We start from the raw sequence: 18,080 nt of genomic DNA, 5'->3' as shown, positions 1-18,080 counted from the left end.
CAAACTTCACTCACTTCAAAGGGATTGCTCAAGTGAGTAAGGATTTGCAGGACAGGGTCAAAAATGTGGACTATGAAAACAAGCAGGAACTACAACAGCTGATTTACTATTTGATTACTTTAACTATTTGTGACTTAGGTGGATTTTTTTAAAAAGTTGTCTGAAACATATCTATAAAATAAATCTTAAAAACAGAAACCATGTGAAAAAAATTAATACAGTATTCTGTTGTACGTGTATCCTGAAATGTGCCAATGCCTAAAGAATTTCTTGCTCAATTTAACCATAAAAATACTTTCCTTCCTCTCCGCCTTTTCCAATGATTTTGTATTTTGTCAGTGCTGTCTAGGCGTTTTAGAAAATGGGGGAACAAGGATAAAATAAAATATTTTGGGAGCTTTTTCGGAGAGCTCAGCCAGGAGATAGTTTGGGTACAGTTTCTTACAGTACACAATGAAATAACCTTGTTCTCTCTAGAACTAGGATCATTTTGGATAAGTGGTATCTGTGGTCAATGTTGTATATTTTGTAGCAGAAAAAATAGCATAAAATCCAGTAACTGATTCAAAAGATTTAAAGAATATGAAGTAGCATGTTGCTTCCACATATGTTTAAAACAAATCCCTTCTCAATTCCTCCTCCTGAAAAAAATACACACCGAGATGAGGTGACAGCCAGTGCTAGGATTTTAGGAAAGGATACGCTGAAGAAAGTTTAAGGCCTCCTAACAGTAAAGGGTCAGCAGTGGCTTGTGGGGTTTTTTTAATGGATAGTTTTTACCTCTAAAGTGGTAAAGATGGGAACAAAAATACCACTGTTACTTCTATTGGTAATATTTAAGTACACTTTTGCTGTAACATTGTTTAGTACAAACAGATACCATTCCTCCAGAAATAATTATTTCTAAAGTGAGGTGTGAGAAGGCTTATTTTGGTTGAAACTTGTGTAAGTCCATTTTTTTAAATGGAGGCTAAAGTTACACAGTAAAAGTTTAATTTGGGTAAAACTGATGGAGACATTAAAATAAATGTCGTATTATGTACGAACTTTGTAAATTAGTATGAAAGATTTTATTTGACCCTTCCTCCCCTATTGTCAGTTATCACGGGACGATCTCCTGTGCTGGAACTGGGGGTCAATAGAGTTAACCCAGTTTACTCCAGCTGAGGGCCCGGCCCTGTACGTCAATAGTCAATTGACTAGCCATTTTGTGATATATATGTTAGACCTATAACGTCATTTCTTAAGAGTTGTATTTTTATTATATAGTATCATATTGCATATGCATTGATATTGAATTAAAGCAAGTTTTATGTTCTATTTCACATTTAGAAGGAGAAAATCTATAGAACACAAAAAGTTATCCTGTGCGTATTGTGTTTCATGTTCATATGCCCTGTGGGAGGAAAAGAAAAGTAATAGAACAGACAAATAAATAAACGTGGTGTTGAAACTGGCATTACAGAGTCTGCTGTTGCACAATAGAACCGCAATCAATTTACTGTCTTTATTGGTCGAGTGCCAGAAAAATAGTATAATATTATACAAGGCTAGATTAATTAAATAGTAATTATAAGGGAATAAATCAAGTAATCATAAAAGTTTATCATGGGAAAAATATGTGTCTAGAATTAATTAGTTTTCTAATAAAGTATGTATTTTAATTGCTCAGAATTACGGAATCCTTAATTGCAGACATGTAAGTTTGGCCCGATTAATTTCAGTTGCTGTAAGAACTTGATATATTTCTTCTCTGTCAGGTTGCTGGGTTTTTTTATAGTTTGCTACTAAACAAGAGTACTTCAGGAAATGTCTGCTAAAATGTCTCGAAGGTGTTTAATTAAATCTTTGCAGTCTGAGGACAATATTAACTAGTTATTGCTGTTGGAAGCAAGAGATTCATGCCCGATGCTGAAGTAGGCAGCACCCCTAATTTCGGAGGCTGGGTAGACAGATCTCTGTTGCTGACAGATTGCTATGCATGGCTGAACTGAAAGGCTACTCGAAACAGCCTTTTGATGGTCCTTGGCTTATCAATTTTCTGCTAGATTGCAATGATTTATCAAGTGTGCAAACTTGAATTCAACTTTAAGCCTGAATGTTGTGTTGTACAGAGACAATTGTGTGAAGCCTTTTTTTCATTTATTTTGTGCATTTTCACATTCTTTAATTTTTCAAGGAGATTTGGCATTAGAGGTCCTATATCTTTTTGCATTAGCCATATGGGGAGTCTGTTTTGGAGTTGAACTACTGTGTACTTTGTGTCAGATTTCTTTCTCCTAAAACAAGGCTTTCTGTAGTTTTATCATTGCACTTTACTGGGCAATTAATGGCTTCATAAAGCAAAACAGATGGGTTTCTTTTTCTTTAATCTGGACAATGAACCTGTTTATGAAACACTAAAATTTCATCAATTTCAGCTGTGTTTTCATGCTGTATTTTAGCTTGACATATTAAAAACAAGTGCAATGGCATAACTGTAGCCATGATATTCGGCTTTCTCAAAAATGTTTATTTCAGTGAGACTTGCAATGCCTAAAATGTTTAACTGTGTTAAGAAAGGTCAGCCAGCTGATAGCTAAAGGCGAGTATGTCAAAATGAAAGACTGAAAAAAAATTATCATTCTGACACACCAGGAGTATTAGAATGATTAATGTTTATGTTAATTTATGGCTTTTACATGTTGATTAATAGCTTTTTGTTTCAGTGACTAAAATGTATAGGGGCAATGAGATCCATATGCTAACTCAGTGTTCTTAGTTTTGTTCCCATGCTGAATCTGTGTTTTCATATGGAAAATAATTATAGTGAATTTTTTAAATTGCAGATGGAAGTATTTGGAGGTTATCCTCAAGATACCAGCTCAAATCCCAAATATTTCTGAAAATCGTATGTTGAAATTTACATGCATTTTCTTTACAAACTTAATTATTTAAAGACATAAGTGTATTGTGTTTTGTTCTCTGTCAGTTAGATGATGACTAGTTAGAGGAGAAAAGGTGTTAAAAATGTAGCTAGTCATTCTCTGACTGAAAATGATTGAAAAAAATCACATTGTATTGCTGTTAGTAGCCATTTCCCCCCCTGCTTTGACTGGATTTCTTGGCATATATTTTTACCAGTGGCTGATAAACAAATCAGTTTGCTCCCTAACCATTTATTGGTTTATACAGTGAAATGTGGAAACCTCCGTTGTTCCCTAGATGGGGTCAGGAAAGAAGCTAACTTTGGCGCAGATCCTGAAGGAGGTTGAGCTCCTAGCCTCCTGTTTACTTCAGTGGCAGAGGGAGCTACTTTGCTTCTCTCAGGATTAGACTTATTGTTTTGAAGTCTTCTTCTGAGCCGTCAGTCATTAGTGGTCATTAACAACTATTTTGTGGCCAGTTAGAATGAAAACTCTGGCAGCACTGACTTCCCAACCTGTAAAAATCCAGGCCTCTAGTCAGTTGTAACATAGGATGTGTGGCAACAGGTTAATGGTATCCACTAATACAGTATTGTATAGCTTGGTCATATAAATCAGCAAGTCCTGTTTGATGCTGTTATCTCTCTAAATTTAAATTTTCAAAACCAACAATGTTATGTCAGAATGGAAATCTCTTGGTTATGTTATTTTTTGTTCATATTTCCGTTCACACTAGTGCATGCTTCCAGTCCATTGCCATGATTTTATTTTTGCTTTGTTTTTAACATGAATCTTTTAAGGTACAGCGTTGTTGCTTAATTCCTACTTTGACACTGATGTCTGAGGATGAACGTAGATAAAGAATAAATGTACAAAGTAATTAGCTAATGTAATGCACTGGATATACACATTGCTAAAAGGAATGACTCTTTCATTTGTACGTTTTATGTGTCAAATCATTCTATTTGAAACCATTCTATTTACTTAATTAGCTTTTTAAACATAAACACTAAAGCACGATATATGGAATTAGTATTATTATAGTATTAGCAGTATAGCAAGAAAGATATCAAACAGATCTATAAAGTAAAAAGCTTAATGTCACAGTCCTGTTTTCTTGGCATATTTTTCAAAAGTTAACGTAGTGTTCACATGTCTAAAAGCAAGTCACGTGTCACATGCAGGCAAGCTTCCCTCCTACCCCCAGTTCTACCAGTGTGCCTCAGTTCTGACCTCAGGATACTGTGCAGTTTCTCTCCTGTGTTTTACTTGAGGAAAGATTGACAATTATATCAAATTATGTGGTGAAGTTGTGATGTGTACAAATGAGGTCCAGGATGAGAATGTAAGCTCCTGTTCCTTGTAGCCTAAATCTGGATTTGAATTCCAAGTTGCTTCATTTGGTGGGGGAAAGAAAAAAAAAAGTCTTGTTATATTTTTGGCTTATTATAGAGTACAAACTAAACATACTTTTGCTCAGATACTTTTCCCATTTCAGTGTTCTTCCCTACTTCTGTGTTTTTTATGTAAAGCTTATAGGATTTTTAGTGTCAAACTCAAAGGCAGTGGGCTGAAAAATTACCACAAAAGGCTGGTGGGCATATGTGTTCTACCAAATATTTAACCTGCTTTTAGAGCACATTTTCTTAGTATGTAGTAAACTTCAAATACTCATCTTTGAGTTCAAATACTCTGAAATAAGCAGTTCAGTTGCTTTCTGCAGATGTATCTGGAAGCTGCCAGACCATCTGTATTTTAGTTATGTTTGGATAAAATGGTTACTTGTAATCCTGGACTTTGATCCTTTGCCTGCTAGAAATGCCACATGTCCATACAGCATTTGCCCCAACTACTGTTGTCTGAGGTATGTGCAAGTTCCACTGTGTTTTGGCATTTCAAGTAGAGTAGATTTAAAGGAAGGCCAATCAACCAAGGGTCTCTGTCGATCCAGCCTGGCTGCTCAAATGGATCATACAGCCAACCAGTACAGTGGTAGCCAGCTGAGATGGGGGAGGTCCACAATTTTTAAATGCAGCCGTGCACTATGGGTACTGCTGAGGGCAGAAGGGGAGATTGCCCCACCATGAGAGCTCAACTCTCTGTTATGGTTTATAGGCAGAAAGCCTGGACAAGACTGGCCTTATGGGCTCTTTAGAAAGCTCATACTGTAACAGCTACCTACCATATTTTAAAATTGAAAATGGAGTTGGATTATGTGCTTTATACTATTAACTTAATAAAATTGCCCTTTCCACCAGTTTTCTTTGAAATTACATACTGTATATTCTTATTGAATGCAGGTGCTATATAGTCAATCTAGTTAGTTAGCTATAAGATGTGGGAAACGTGTCTTAAAAATCATCACGAAAGGAGCAAAGTTACCCTTTGACCCAAGTGGAAAAGACAGAAGTGCAATCTGGAGAGGAGCTTTCATACATGAGAACAGGGAAGAAAAAAGGTTGTTCATATTTTTACTGACTAATTCTTTAATCTTACTCTTCTTTGGGAGGCTGGCACCTGGTAGGCTTGGAATTTCCAGAAATAAAAGGGATTTCATATATTTGATGATGAGCACACCTGGATGTGTTGAATATTTTTCAGTCATAATTATATCTGCACACCTGCTAGTTAGAGTCCCGAGTCAGTTTGCCAGACGTGCCGAGAGAGATTTATCTCTGGCATACCTGAAAAATCTCTCTTTAGCATCAACTTTTTGCTACTTTGTAAACAACTACAGAATCGGAAGCCTTTTTTAGTCTTTGCTGAAGCTGTCTGTTTCTCAGATTAAATTGTGGGGTTGTGGAGGAAGGGGGTGCTTGGATGATAGTTTACTAGCAATTTGTTTTTGCTTCGATGTGTGATGGAAATACAAATGACAGGAGTGGGAATAGGAGAGTTGTTGAATTCAACTGGAATTTTTCCTGTGGGAATCTATTAATGTTTTTAATTCTCTGTGAGATTTTTCTAAGGTAATCTTTCTGACATTTACATTTTTTAATGACTATTATTAATTGAAAAATCAGCTTTTTCTATTTTTTTTTTTTGTATCAAATGCTAAAGTAGTGCATTTCTCACTGCATAGAAACTCAAGTAACTTAAGGAAAGTTCCCTAAATTACACACGAAACAAAGTGGGGTTTTATAGATGGTGTTATTGGTAATTTGTTCTCTAAAGTTATATAACTTTACATTTTTTGAAGAAGACTAAACAATTCCCAATTTAAGTAGAAACATGTTCTGCATGGGAAAGCCCTTTACAATACAATGTGTGATGTGCACAGTCATTTCCTAACTGGAATATCGATCTGGACACCTGGATTTTCCAATCAGCATGCAGTTGGTGGTGGATCAAGAGTAATCAACATAATATATCTGGAGTTTGTATTGTACCCTGTCAAAATAACTTCTGGAGCACAGTTTGGTCACTGAAGGAGGAGAGTGTTACCAGCACAGGAAAGGCTAGGGGAAAAAAAGAATAGGATTGATGTCTATTTAAAATAACAAGACCAAAGTACGGCAAGGAGGTGTTGCATCTCTCAAGGCTGGTGTCCTCTTACAAACAAATAATGTCATAAGCAAAATTTAATTTATGTCCTCCAATGTCCTGTCTTGGAAGCCAGTGCTCACAACATCTAGGTGCCTGTGGGTCAAGCTCATAGTCTAGGACAGAGAACTTTTTTGAAAGCATTTATTATAAATTTCCTTCTATGGGTCTCACTTTGCTGCTTAGAGCCCTAGGGCCTGATTCTGGTCTCACACCAGTGTTAGTCACTTTTGACAATGGGACTTAGGCTCCTAAATCATTTAGGGACTTTTGAAAATTTTGAAGATAGGCACTTAGGTGCTTTTGAAAAATCTCACTAGGAGGCTATCTGCATCTTCAGGCACTTAAATACAGTACCTTTGAAAATCTTCTTAAGTGATGTTGCCGAAGTTCACAGAGGGAATTAGCAACAGAGGTGGGATTAGAATTTAGGAGTTCACTGTTCCCGGTCTGTTGCTCAAACTGCTGTGTCACAACTAGTGCAGAGAGCAGTAGAAAACTTAAAACTTAAAATTGTTATGCTGTAACTTCTCATCACCGCTGTCTTTTTTGCTGTGCAGCTTCTGATGATTTAGCAGTAGCAATTAATAATAGAAAATACCTCATTGCCTAGCAAAACACAACGTGGGGCTATTGATAAAAGCCATATACTATTAAATACAGATTTCCAGATTGATGTATATAATCGCAAAATCCCATTTCCAAAGATTGACAATTTACTTTGAATCCATGAGTGAATAAAGTATGTTTACTATTATTTTTTCCCTATATCCCAGTCTGAGGAGTCTTCTACAGTATTGTCCTTGTAAAGACATGCATTAGGAGTGTCTGTTTCATGCCAGCTAATACCTTCCTCACATCCAGGCACACACAGTCTGTCAGCAAAACTTTTGTGTTGCTAATTAGAAAAATGCTATTAAATCCTGCCTCGTAATCCCGATAGCCTCTGGGCTGACTCAATTCCATTTTGTCTCCCTCCCTCTCTTAGAACTATACTTTGGAATCGTTCCTTCATAAAAAGGGACACCTCCCTATAACATGCTCTGTGTTAGCTACATTAAATGTCCAGAGGGTTACAAAGACAAATTGTCACTTTGAGGGTGATTAGAATGGTTTTGGATACAGTTATGGAGCTCTGATCAAGTGACCTTCAATGACAAAGCGCTTATTGTAACAGACAGCCTCATAATAAGGATGAAGTACGTTACAGATAGGCACTGAAGGGTTGAATCTCACCATGGGGAACAACCTTGTACAAGCGTGTAATCATCTGAAAATTTATTCCTGGCTTGTCATGAGTCTGGATCCTCAGATAGCATCATAAAACAGATGAATCAGTGCATTAAAACATGGAAGTTATGCACTGAGCTCATTATTTTTGTAGCTTACTGTACAGTACTATTGAGGAAGAGAGAGATGTTAGATTGTAAACGCCTGTTTCATGACTAGACCTAAAATATTTGTTTAATTAGGAATTACAGATACCGTAGTGATCACTGTTATATAAATAACAAAGATAGAATTAAATCTCTCTCATCTCAACTGAGTTGCAGTAGTCAATGCATCCATTTAATAAAGGAAGAGTCAAAGTCTGACATTGATGCATCATGAGTGTCTACTTAAAAACTGAAATGTTTTACTTGTCCATGTAATGCTTAGTTTTACTTCTGTGTTACCATCCTCTTCTGTGACCCATCTGGGAGAAAGAGTCCTGTTGACATTCACTTATTTAACTTAGAAAATGATTCTTTGGGCTGGTGGAACTCATCCAGTAAACAGCTTTTTGAAAGAGTCATGATTATTGACATCCACCATGACAGGCCCGCCCCCTTACTTTTCAATCTACTCATTTTTTAATGTGAACACAGGCAATAAAGTAAGAGATAGAAGTGTAGGATATATGGGGCATGGTCACTAATTTCACACAGGAAAGACTCTCAGTAAAAACCTGCTTATAATGCTCACTACTGTGTCATTTTCCAAAGTAATTTAAAGCTATAAAGGCTGGTAAATTAATAGCTATGCCTCAGCATTGTTCTGGAGGATCCTCTCTAGCAAGCTGAAGTATTGGTCAGTCTTCATTGCCATCCAGTCTTTGTTGTCTTTGCAAAAATTGTCTACATAGGTGTTCATTTTGATGGACATTTTTGTGCTGTGAACATGTTTTGGGAAGGCCTGGATCGATGCAAGCACTTAAGAATGTGCCTAACTGGGTCATATGAGTAGCTCTTTTGAATTCAACAGGATTACTCAAGTGCTTAAAGTTTTATGCACATGCTTAAGAGCTCTGTTGATTTGCAGCCTGTGATCAACCACTTGCTTTACATAGTCCCCCAGCCCAGTCATCAAATAATAATTTTTGATTAGTACTGATGCTGGGCCATATTTGAACCAGTGCCTAGAGGTGAAAAGATCTATATCCATTTCCTGATCCTGGGAACAGTGCAAACTCCTCTGAATGCAGTATTTAACATAGTGTGGTCATAAAGTTAAAAAGAAATGCTGTTTTGATTTTTTTTTAAATATAACCATACCTGGAACCAAAAGTTGGAGCACTTGGGAGTAATGAAAATCTGGGGTAAAAATGAGTATCGCTCTAATCTTACCTGAAATCCTTTTCAGTGGATATATATTCCATGGCAAGAGAGCACAGTGAAAGGATTATTTTGGGAGGAAGGGGAAAGAATTTGCCAAGGGCCTAACTGGAATGATAAATGTGCTTGCTCCACAAAATTTGTGTGTCCAATTCCTTGCATTTTGTAGTTGTCACTTGTCAGTCCAGTTTGCAGCATGGAGAATAACTGAACACATTTGTATATTCAAATATATGATGAGTGCATATTCATGTAGCAAGCTCAGCACTTCTCATAGTTTAGCGTGGATGGATAGCAATGAGAAGCAGATTTGATAGATTGCTTGATCCTGAAGCGTAAGAGGGAACATTTTAGTTTGGATTATATGGCAAATAACCTCAACATAATGCTAGCTATAAGGGGAAAGTATAGACTCTTAAGCGAAGCAACTGTCTGAAGCAGAGCACAGTTGCAGTACTGTTGTTCATAATATATGCTTCTTAACACTATGTGATTAAGAAAATCTTGTGCTTTTCTTTGATTTCTCTTCTTGGAAAGGTGTCTCTAGATGATTGCTGATATGGCTCTTCCACCTCCAGATCCACAGTTTGTTCTACGGGGTTCTAGTGCTGAAGTCCATACTCTACATTTTTATTGTGGAGGCCAAGAACCCGATTACCCCATTCTCTTCTCTGGGTGAGTAGAAGCCTTTAAGTAAATTTCCCACCAGAAGCTGTTGCAGAGATGAGCATCCTTCAAACCCCCCCCCCCCTTTTTTTTTTTTAAAGAGAACATATACTTTAAGTAAATTATAGCTGGGAAAAACAACAAAATGTATTTCCAGTAAGTGATTGGTGCATTGAATGAAGCCTATGTACATACATAACACTTCAGAGTCCGAGAAGGCGGAAGAACAGCAAAATTTCTTATCAAATTTTACATGATTGTTACAGAACATGCCATCCATTCCCTCTATCAGGTCTTCCAATGGGCTGATCCATGTCTGGAACCTGAAGACACGCAGGGTGGATACAATTCTAGATGGCCATGGAGGAAAATCTGTGCACTGGGTGGAAGCAATCTATGGCAGAGACAGGCTCCTCAGGTCAGTGGAGTAGTCAAAAGGGACAAGAAATTGTGGTGCTTGTATTAATCTTGTTGCTGCAACATACTTGATAAGAAGGCGTCACTTATTTCTGAAGTCACTGTAAGTCTTGTCTCTGAATGTACAAGACAAAGTGTGACACGATTTACAATAAAGGACCAAATTTAAAAGCCACAAAATAAAAATTGAGAATGCCTAAAATAATGTGTTCAATTTCTTCAGAGTAAATACTGCTTCCTGTGACTACAGCATCACAATTCAGTATTTCTGGTGTCCTTTAGTACATCAATGGAAGTGAGGTAACCTGAAGTCTTTATGTGAAGAAGGGAAATTTGGGTGTAAACTGACAAATGTTTCACAATAGTTTTCAAAAAAGAAAAATACAGAATAAGATCATGTCTACACTAGTGAGCTGTGCCGCTGTAAGATTGCTCGTGTAGCCACTCTATGCTTCTGGGAGAGAGCTCTCCTGTCAACATAATTAAACCACCTCCAACAAGCAGCAGTAGCTACGTCAGTGGGAGAGCGTCTCCTGCCGACATAGCGCTGTCCACCCCAGCGCTTCTGTCAGTGAAACTTATGTCACTCAGAGGGGTGTCTTTTTCCACACCCCCCAGTGACATAAATTATACCAACAAAGTGCTAGTATAGAGATAGCCAAGTTACAAGGTAGAAAACCATAAAGACAAAGGCGATAAGTGAGTTCAAGAGATAGGAAAAATAAAGGATTGAAGGATGTGCGGGAAGAGCCGGAATGGCGGATTAGTATCTACCAAAATTGAACAAGAATGCTGGGTTACATATTCATACTCTGTTGCAAAATATATTACGTTTTCCTGCAAGGAGGGATGTTTGCAAGGTTACTGTGTTCCTTGGAATACACAGGTGATCCACCTTCTTTGCAGCAGATGCCAGAGCATCTGTGTGATTTTTGAGGTGTTCTGACATGTTTATCAGGAAAAGACATCTCTTGTAAAGTACTATAGAGCTCATTAGCATTTATATTTGTTGTCTGCTTAAATTCTGTTAACACCCTGAAGAAATTTGGTATTGAACTAAAATTATTCATCTAATTATCCAGTTTTCCCCCTCATCTATTCTCTGCTGTGTATTTATAACGTTATGATGCTTTAAGTATCTAATATAATTCCAGGGCTGTTGTTACCTGTATTTTTCCTTCTTATCTGCATCTAAAATTTAACCAGAACAAACCATTTTCCCCATCTCCTGATAGATTCTTAAAATGTAAAGTCTCATGAGCTACAGAACTATTCAATATAATTCCTGTTTTGTGAACTAACTGGGATTGAGGAGTTCATAAAATCAAAGTTTATAAAATTGAATATTTCAAAATTACAATAGGTGCAGTGCATAACTTAATTTGTTAATTGTTCAGTGATAATGTACATTACCAATTGTATATAGTGTGCCTGGTTTTCCTTTTACTGAGAGAATAACATCTCGTCTTTGCTGCCAAATCTGTCTTTTCAAACCTGTACAGTCACTTAAACATTGGCTGAAGGATTGAAGTCACATATTATGGCGGGAAAATGACATCAGCAGCAGAAAAATGGTTCATATGAGTGATGTTCATAAAATCGGGGTGTTACTGTACATGACACTGTTTTGCTTACTGCTTCTGTCAAGTGAGAAAATTGTTAGTAAATTAAAAATACTTGAATTTGTATAATTTAATGTATGGAAGAGAGGCGTGGAGGAGGCTCTTATCCCAGATGATGACTTGATGGCACATACTGTAACTACTTGGATACTTATAGAATATATTTAATGAATTCATTGTTTCAGGCTTGCATACCCAATATTTGTTGTCAATACCTGCAATTGCTTGTAACTTGACCCTGAAATAAACTAAGTTGTTGCTCTTACTTATTGACTATGTATGTTCCATCTTTAAAAACGATGTGAAGATTTGATTTGTGGGAAACTGAGGTGTTCAGGATATTGATAATGGAATATGGAGCTTCATTTGCAGACTACTCCACATCAGTAGAGACTGGTAGTTATTACCATCTGATAGTGGTTCAGTGACCTGTGTTCGATGAGACTGGTCTCAGTCCACTTCCTAGGGTTAAATCCATTATATCTGCGTAAAGTTTTGAATATTCATGGTCTATACCTGTGGAATGCAGAAGGTAGGGGAGGTGAAATGCATCCCCTCTATCCAGGGCCAAGATACTGTGCTGTTTTAGCTTATGAACTGGATTAACAACCACACCTGTGCACCAGTAATGTAGTATAATAGAGCAACTGGCTTCACATAACTATGGAACTATTAATTCTGTCCCCTACATTGTGACTTTCTGTGTCTGAGTATGTGAGAGCAGCACAAAGCCCCTGTCTGTGGCACCTAGGAGGTGTGACTTCTGTGCATCCTTTCCATCAGCAGATCCATGATTTTGGTTCTGGCCCACCACACTGGAAAATTTCAACCTTATGGCTCTAGTTTGTTAACCCTTGTTACTCATCATTTTACTGGTTTGTTTCTCTCCCATTAACTCTCCATGGATATACAATATTCCTAGAATCTTTTGACATAGTTTTTACCTCTTTGCAAGTATTATCTTTGTCTAATTTTCCTTATCTAGTAAATGGTGGGTTTTAGTTTTGTTTTGCCCCTCTTTTACATAGTCCGTATAGTCATTACTATTTGCCTAGTGCGTTTGATGACACATGTAAGAAGTTTTTATTTCATTTCTGGGAGAAACTGTGTTATATGGGCTTTTTTTTATGTTTGTGATTCTGACCTTCATAATTATATTTCAATTATTATAACTTACTTATTGTTATTATTGCAAAAACACTCATTTGTAAATGATCACAAACAGTGTATTTATTTTTTATTGTAAAAGCCAGGGTCGTAACCAAAAGATCTGCCTCTGGGATTTGGCAGAAGGAAGGAACACAGTGACCGATTCTGTTTTGACTGAGAACGTGGGATTCTGCAAATGTTCACTGCTGAAGGTGGCACAGGGACACTGGCTAATGGCCATGCCAGGAAAAGACCTAGATGAGGTAGGAAATCTGTTCCCTTCTGTTGCTTGGAGGGGGGAAACATTTAGCGTGCTTTGTTCCTTAAATTATCTGACATAGATGAGGTTTCCCAATTTCAGACTAATCTGTTAAAGAAGAGACACAAGGAGCTCTTTGTGGCTACTAATTGGACCTTCCAGGGTTATGGCTGAACCACAAATCATGCTCTAATAACAGAGCTTCTATCCTGGTTTTATCTGACATTTAAATATTTGCAGCTGATGATCCTATATATGCAGGAGTTTTGAAAACCTGTCAATACAGCTGTCTGAGTAAGGGGGAATTAGTGATCTGCTGGCTAACTTTAATGTTCAAATAGTTCATCATATTGAGGTACTGTTCCTTCATCTGAAATGTAAAGTAGCATTATAGTGGGACATTTGGATGGCTGAGGGATTGGTAATGCGATAAATAGTGTTTCACCCCTCTGTTAATGGTTTTACTAAGACCACGTTGGAAATAGTTGAAAGTTATCACTAGCTGATGGATGTTTAGTGAAGTCTGTGTGCCATGATTTGACGGTCTCAATCCAGTTCCTACTGGACACACATCCATATCTCAAACCAATTACCACAACTGCCATTATTTGACAGGCTTCTTAGTAGTATCAATAGGGAGGCCAAAGTTGGAATGGATGTGGAAGTTGAATCCCTCCTCTATAGAGGTGATCCCTTCAAAACAGGGTTGAGGAGTCATTGTGCAGTGGTTTGCACTGCCACTGCCCCGGTGTACTTGTTCTGGACTTTTGTACTCTCAGTCTGATCTCTAGTGAGCACTAAATTAGCCAAAACCTTTTTTAAAAGTAACATTAAGTTGGGTGATACAACTTTTGTGTTGTATAGTGTCTATTTTATCAATGTTATATTATAGAAATATTTTATTCATTTTCATTTTGTTTGGCATGCAAAAGTCTGATATCTATATCTCTTTTTGAGGGTAGTAAACAGATAAATATTAAAATACATCCTCATCCAGACATATGACATTAGAATACAAAAAAAAAAATGAAATACAGAGAAAATGGCATATAACTTCATATATAGATAATAACAAAACGTGTTGCTAAACATCACAAATAGGCATCAAGGACAATTGATTTTCTGGGTTTCAAGGCACATATATATGAGGTAAAAATAATAAATGGTGCCCAGATAGCAAGCAAATATGGATTTTTTTTTATTCTTTTAAAGTTATGCACATACTTTAGTGCTTTGCTGGATTAAGGCCAGAATGCTCAGTGCCTTGCAGGAGCAAGACCTAAGCCTGTGAGCAAGGCTAATGTAAGATTGTCCCATATTAGTTCAATAAGAACAAAGTACTACAGAGCAAAAACTTCATCTTAAATCTGAAAGGAACATATTCTGCTGCTGGGAATGGGGATGGGGGGCATTGGTCCTTATACACACATATTTTTTTCTCAATGAAGAATGAAAAAATCGCCTAATCCAACAAGAGGAAGGTTTTTTACCCCCTTTCTTACAACTCTTCTTTGTCTTTTTTGCATTTGTGTGCATGGGCCCTGAAAACTGATGATGATTTTGCTATCTCCCAAGGTAAAAAAAGTTCCACTCTGTGTATGAACGTTTACATTAGACCTGTTAAATTCACATAAGTTCCTATAATGTATAGTACCTCCAAATAGGCAGGACTATGTGAGACAGAGCGAGAACTTTTGTGGCTTATGATTAAAATGAGACTTAATAAGTGTTTATGCTTGGCTGATGCCCAAAAAAGAGTAATTTTGTCTAAAAGCAGGTTCAGTCCATAAATAATAAGATCTGAACAGGCATTTATTTGTTCATGATTGCATTTAAATCACAAATTATGAGTTACATGCACTTCTCTTGCCAATTTGCCAGAAACATGTTAAAAGCTTTATTAATGTGAAAAAGAAAAAGGGTGTGTTTCCTTGTGGCCGTCTTTAGCCACCCAGGAACAGTATTAACCTCAGGCAAAGGCAAATCTTTCTTCTATTAAGGAAAACCAATATAAACACAGAACTTCAAGTTTTAAGTTACAATTGTCAAAATATATGAAACGGTATTTATTTCTGAAGCTTCATAGCCATTAATGCAGTCTCCTTCTCTGGAACCCAGCAAAGGCAGATTGTGCCTGATTGTCTTCTCCAGACAGCTCTTTTAGTCTTCTTGCTACCCTTTGTCCTTGGCAAGAAGTTTAATTCTCTTCTGAAGCATGCTATGGTGGGAGTAAAGGAAATCTTAAAAAAGATGCAGCAATGCACTTAGCACGATGACATCTCTTTCTCTGAACACTGCAATTTGTCTCCTGCTTCCTTTGCTCTATGAGTTAAAGCACTTTCAGATTCAGGGGCAAAAGATAAGTGCAATTCTTTCTGCTATTTCTTTTCCAGCTATTGTTACATCTAACTCATTGGTTACCAGTGGTGGCAACGGAGTCTCCAGAAAAGAGCATTTTTAGTTATAGTCCGACTCCAGTTAACAAAAGCTCCCAGCTGGCCAAAATTGAGAGTGCTCTCTGCAGTTGTCCTGTTTTTGGAGATGGCTCCTCATCACTACAATCTGGAAATAGTCTCCTCTTCCATTGTTGATTGGGCTTAGAAAGCTTCTCTATGTTCTTTTTAGTACATTCTGGCTTCCCCAGTACTGGAGAGCAGCTGGCTTTTGGCAAACCAGCTGACAGCCTGTGGAATTGAGGAAGATGTCCTGGCAGGCTTTGAAGTAAAGATATGGAAATCAAAGGAGACCACAGCTGCCTCTGGCTTGATTGATGGCTCCCCAAGGAGAGAGAAACTCTCATATGGCCAGTATCTCAGATGGATTTGCACAACTCACATTGACTAGAGTTGAAGTTGTATGCTTGTATCTGAAAGCAAAATGTGGCCCTAAAATATACCAGAATGACCCAGGCTGGTAACCCTTGGAGATACCAAACATTTACATTCCTTTTTCATTCAGAAGTAGAGATTCCAGACAAGTGTTTGTTTAAATAAAATTAAATGTAACCTCAGTAATTAAACGTACGTTTGTGCTGGGGAGAAATATGAATAATGTTTCTGACAATAAATATTTGTTATGTAGGAATTCAACTACCTCAGTGCAAATTGTCATGGACAGTTTTGCCCATTTATCATGCCATGGGACATGCACAGAAATTAAAATTCTAAGGGCTTGATCCTCAGCCCCTAATCCAGCTGTTTTGCATGCAGCACAAAGGGGCTGGAAAGCTGCACTAAACGGACAGTCAAGGATTCTCCCCACTGTAGGAGAATCCTCAGACAATATAGAGCTGGCTATGTTGGCTTTACACCATCCATTTCCTCTCCTCACTTTTTCCATATAAGGGGTGTGGACAGAGGCAAGCTATGAGGAGGGCCAGAGCACATATTCCTTGGCCAGTACAACAAACCCTATGACAGCCACAGCCAGCATAATTTTGAGCAGTCTAAAGGATTCTGCAGAGTTACTGGGGTTTATTTCAGAGCCTCCTGGACCCAGGATCAGGGGCGCTAGAAAGATTACTTTAAAACCACCATCCTCTCCACTGTGCCAGTTATGAGCATAGATCTGCTGAGGATATACCCCAAGTGTGAAAGCTCTTGGGCTGACTGGAATTATGCAGTAGGATCTAAATAGTTTGAGGTCTAGTACAGTTCTTATAAAGAGTTGATTAATTCTGTGCCATTAAAATCCAATCACTTGCACAGCCTTATTGAGTTAGCTTTCTGTGGTAAATATTATTACTCCTGAGGGCATTCTGCACCAAAAGATTAAAAATTCAGCACACAATATTTTAAAATTCTGCAAGTTTTCTTTGTCAATAAATAAAGGCAGAGGCTCCAGCATGGCAGTGGGGAGCACAGGCCACTGGCTGCACAAAGGTGGGAGATCACCCTACACCCCCCTGGGGCACGGACTCAGCGGTGAGGCTGCACCCAACCCTGACACAGCACAAGGCCTGGGCCTGCCCCAGAAACACCCTGCGGCCCTGCCCCTCTGCACCAGGCGCACCAGGTGTGGGGCAGGCAGGCTCAACAAGGCAGGATTCAAGTGGGGAGGGGCTCAGTGGGGAGGGATCCAGCTGTGGGGTGAGAGGATTCTGTGTGGGACAATCCGGGTGCAGGCAGCTCAGTTTGGGGGTCTAGGTGTGGGGGGATCTGGATGCACAGAGGCTCAGTGGGGGGCGGTTCTAGGTGGAAGGGCAATGGGACTCTGCAGGGGCTTCCAGGTGAAGGTGGTAGGGCTCAGTGGAGGGGTCTGGATATGGGGGTCTCAGCAGCTGAGTGTGGGTGCTGGGGAAGAGGGGCTTGGTGAGGTGGGGGTCTGGGTGCAGCTAGTTGGTGGTGAGTGATGTGGGGGCTCAGGGTGGTGCAGGGGGTGGGGCATCAGGATGGGGGTTTTAGTGCAGGGAGCTCAGTGGGGGGTGGTCTGCGGGCAGGGGTAGGGGTTTGGAGGCAGGGGGGCTGGGTGCAGGGGGGCTCCAGATGCAGGGGTGAGGTTCAGTGCATGGGGTTCAGGTATGGAGGGCTTGGGGGGTTCTGGATGTACCGGGTGAGGCTTGGCAGGGGTGTCTGGGTAAGGGAGGTCCAGGTGCATGGGGGTTGTGCGGATGGGGGAGCAGCTCCCCGTACACTGACCCCTCCCCCCACAGCTGAGGCACGATGGGGGCAGGAAGCAGGGGAAGATGCTGAGCTTCCTGCAGCTGGGGGAGGTTTCTGGGGGTCAGTCTGACACAACCCCAGCCACTCCTTGCAGGGGAAAAGGAAGTCCCATCCTCTCCTGCCTCCAGCCCAGCCCAGCCGGGACTAGCAGCTAATCCCAGTTCAGGGTAGGAGCCACTGGCTGGAGTGTCCCCAGTCCCATGGTGATTTACCTTTCTGCCGGCTGCTCTGAGTGCCTGAAACGATGTAGCTGCAATGCTAGG

The 18,080-nt window shown here is 39.0% G+C and overlaps 1 protein-coding gene across 7 annotated transcripts in view; it reads left to right on the top strand.

Moving 5' to 3' along the window:
- Positions 1-18,080, top strand: part of GNB1L (G protein subunit beta 1 like) — a 57,260-nt gene that overhangs the window by 20,236 nt on the left and 18,944 nt on the right. For 5 of the 7 annotated variants that reach the window (XM_043529848.1, XM_043529849.1, XM_037878668.2 and 2 more), the window contains exons 2-4: positions 9,581-9,718; positions 10,002-10,127; positions 12,998-13,160. In XM_043529848.1, coding sequence (XP_043385783.1) covers positions 9,591-9,718; positions 10,002-10,127; positions 12,998-13,160 — 417 coding nt within the window. In that variant the 5' untranslated portion in view covers positions 9,581-9,590. Of the gene's footprint in view, positions 1-2,828; positions 2,891-9,580; positions 9,719-10,001; positions 10,128-12,997; positions 13,161-18,080 lie in introns of all 7 variants that reach the window. The other 2 variants (XM_043529847.1, XM_043529846.1) reach the window with 2 other exon arrangements.

The sequence above is a fragment of the Chelonia mydas genome, chromosome 15, assembly GCF_015237465.2.
Source record: "Chelonia mydas isolate rCheMyd1 chromosome 15, rCheMyd1.pri.v2, whole genome shotgun sequence".
Classification (NCBI taxonomy): Eukaryota; Metazoa; Chordata; order Testudines; family Cheloniidae; genus Chelonia; species Chelonia mydas.
The sequence above is the reverse complement of the archived record's forward strand: the minus strand, read 5'-3'. Positions and strand labels throughout refer to the sequence as shown.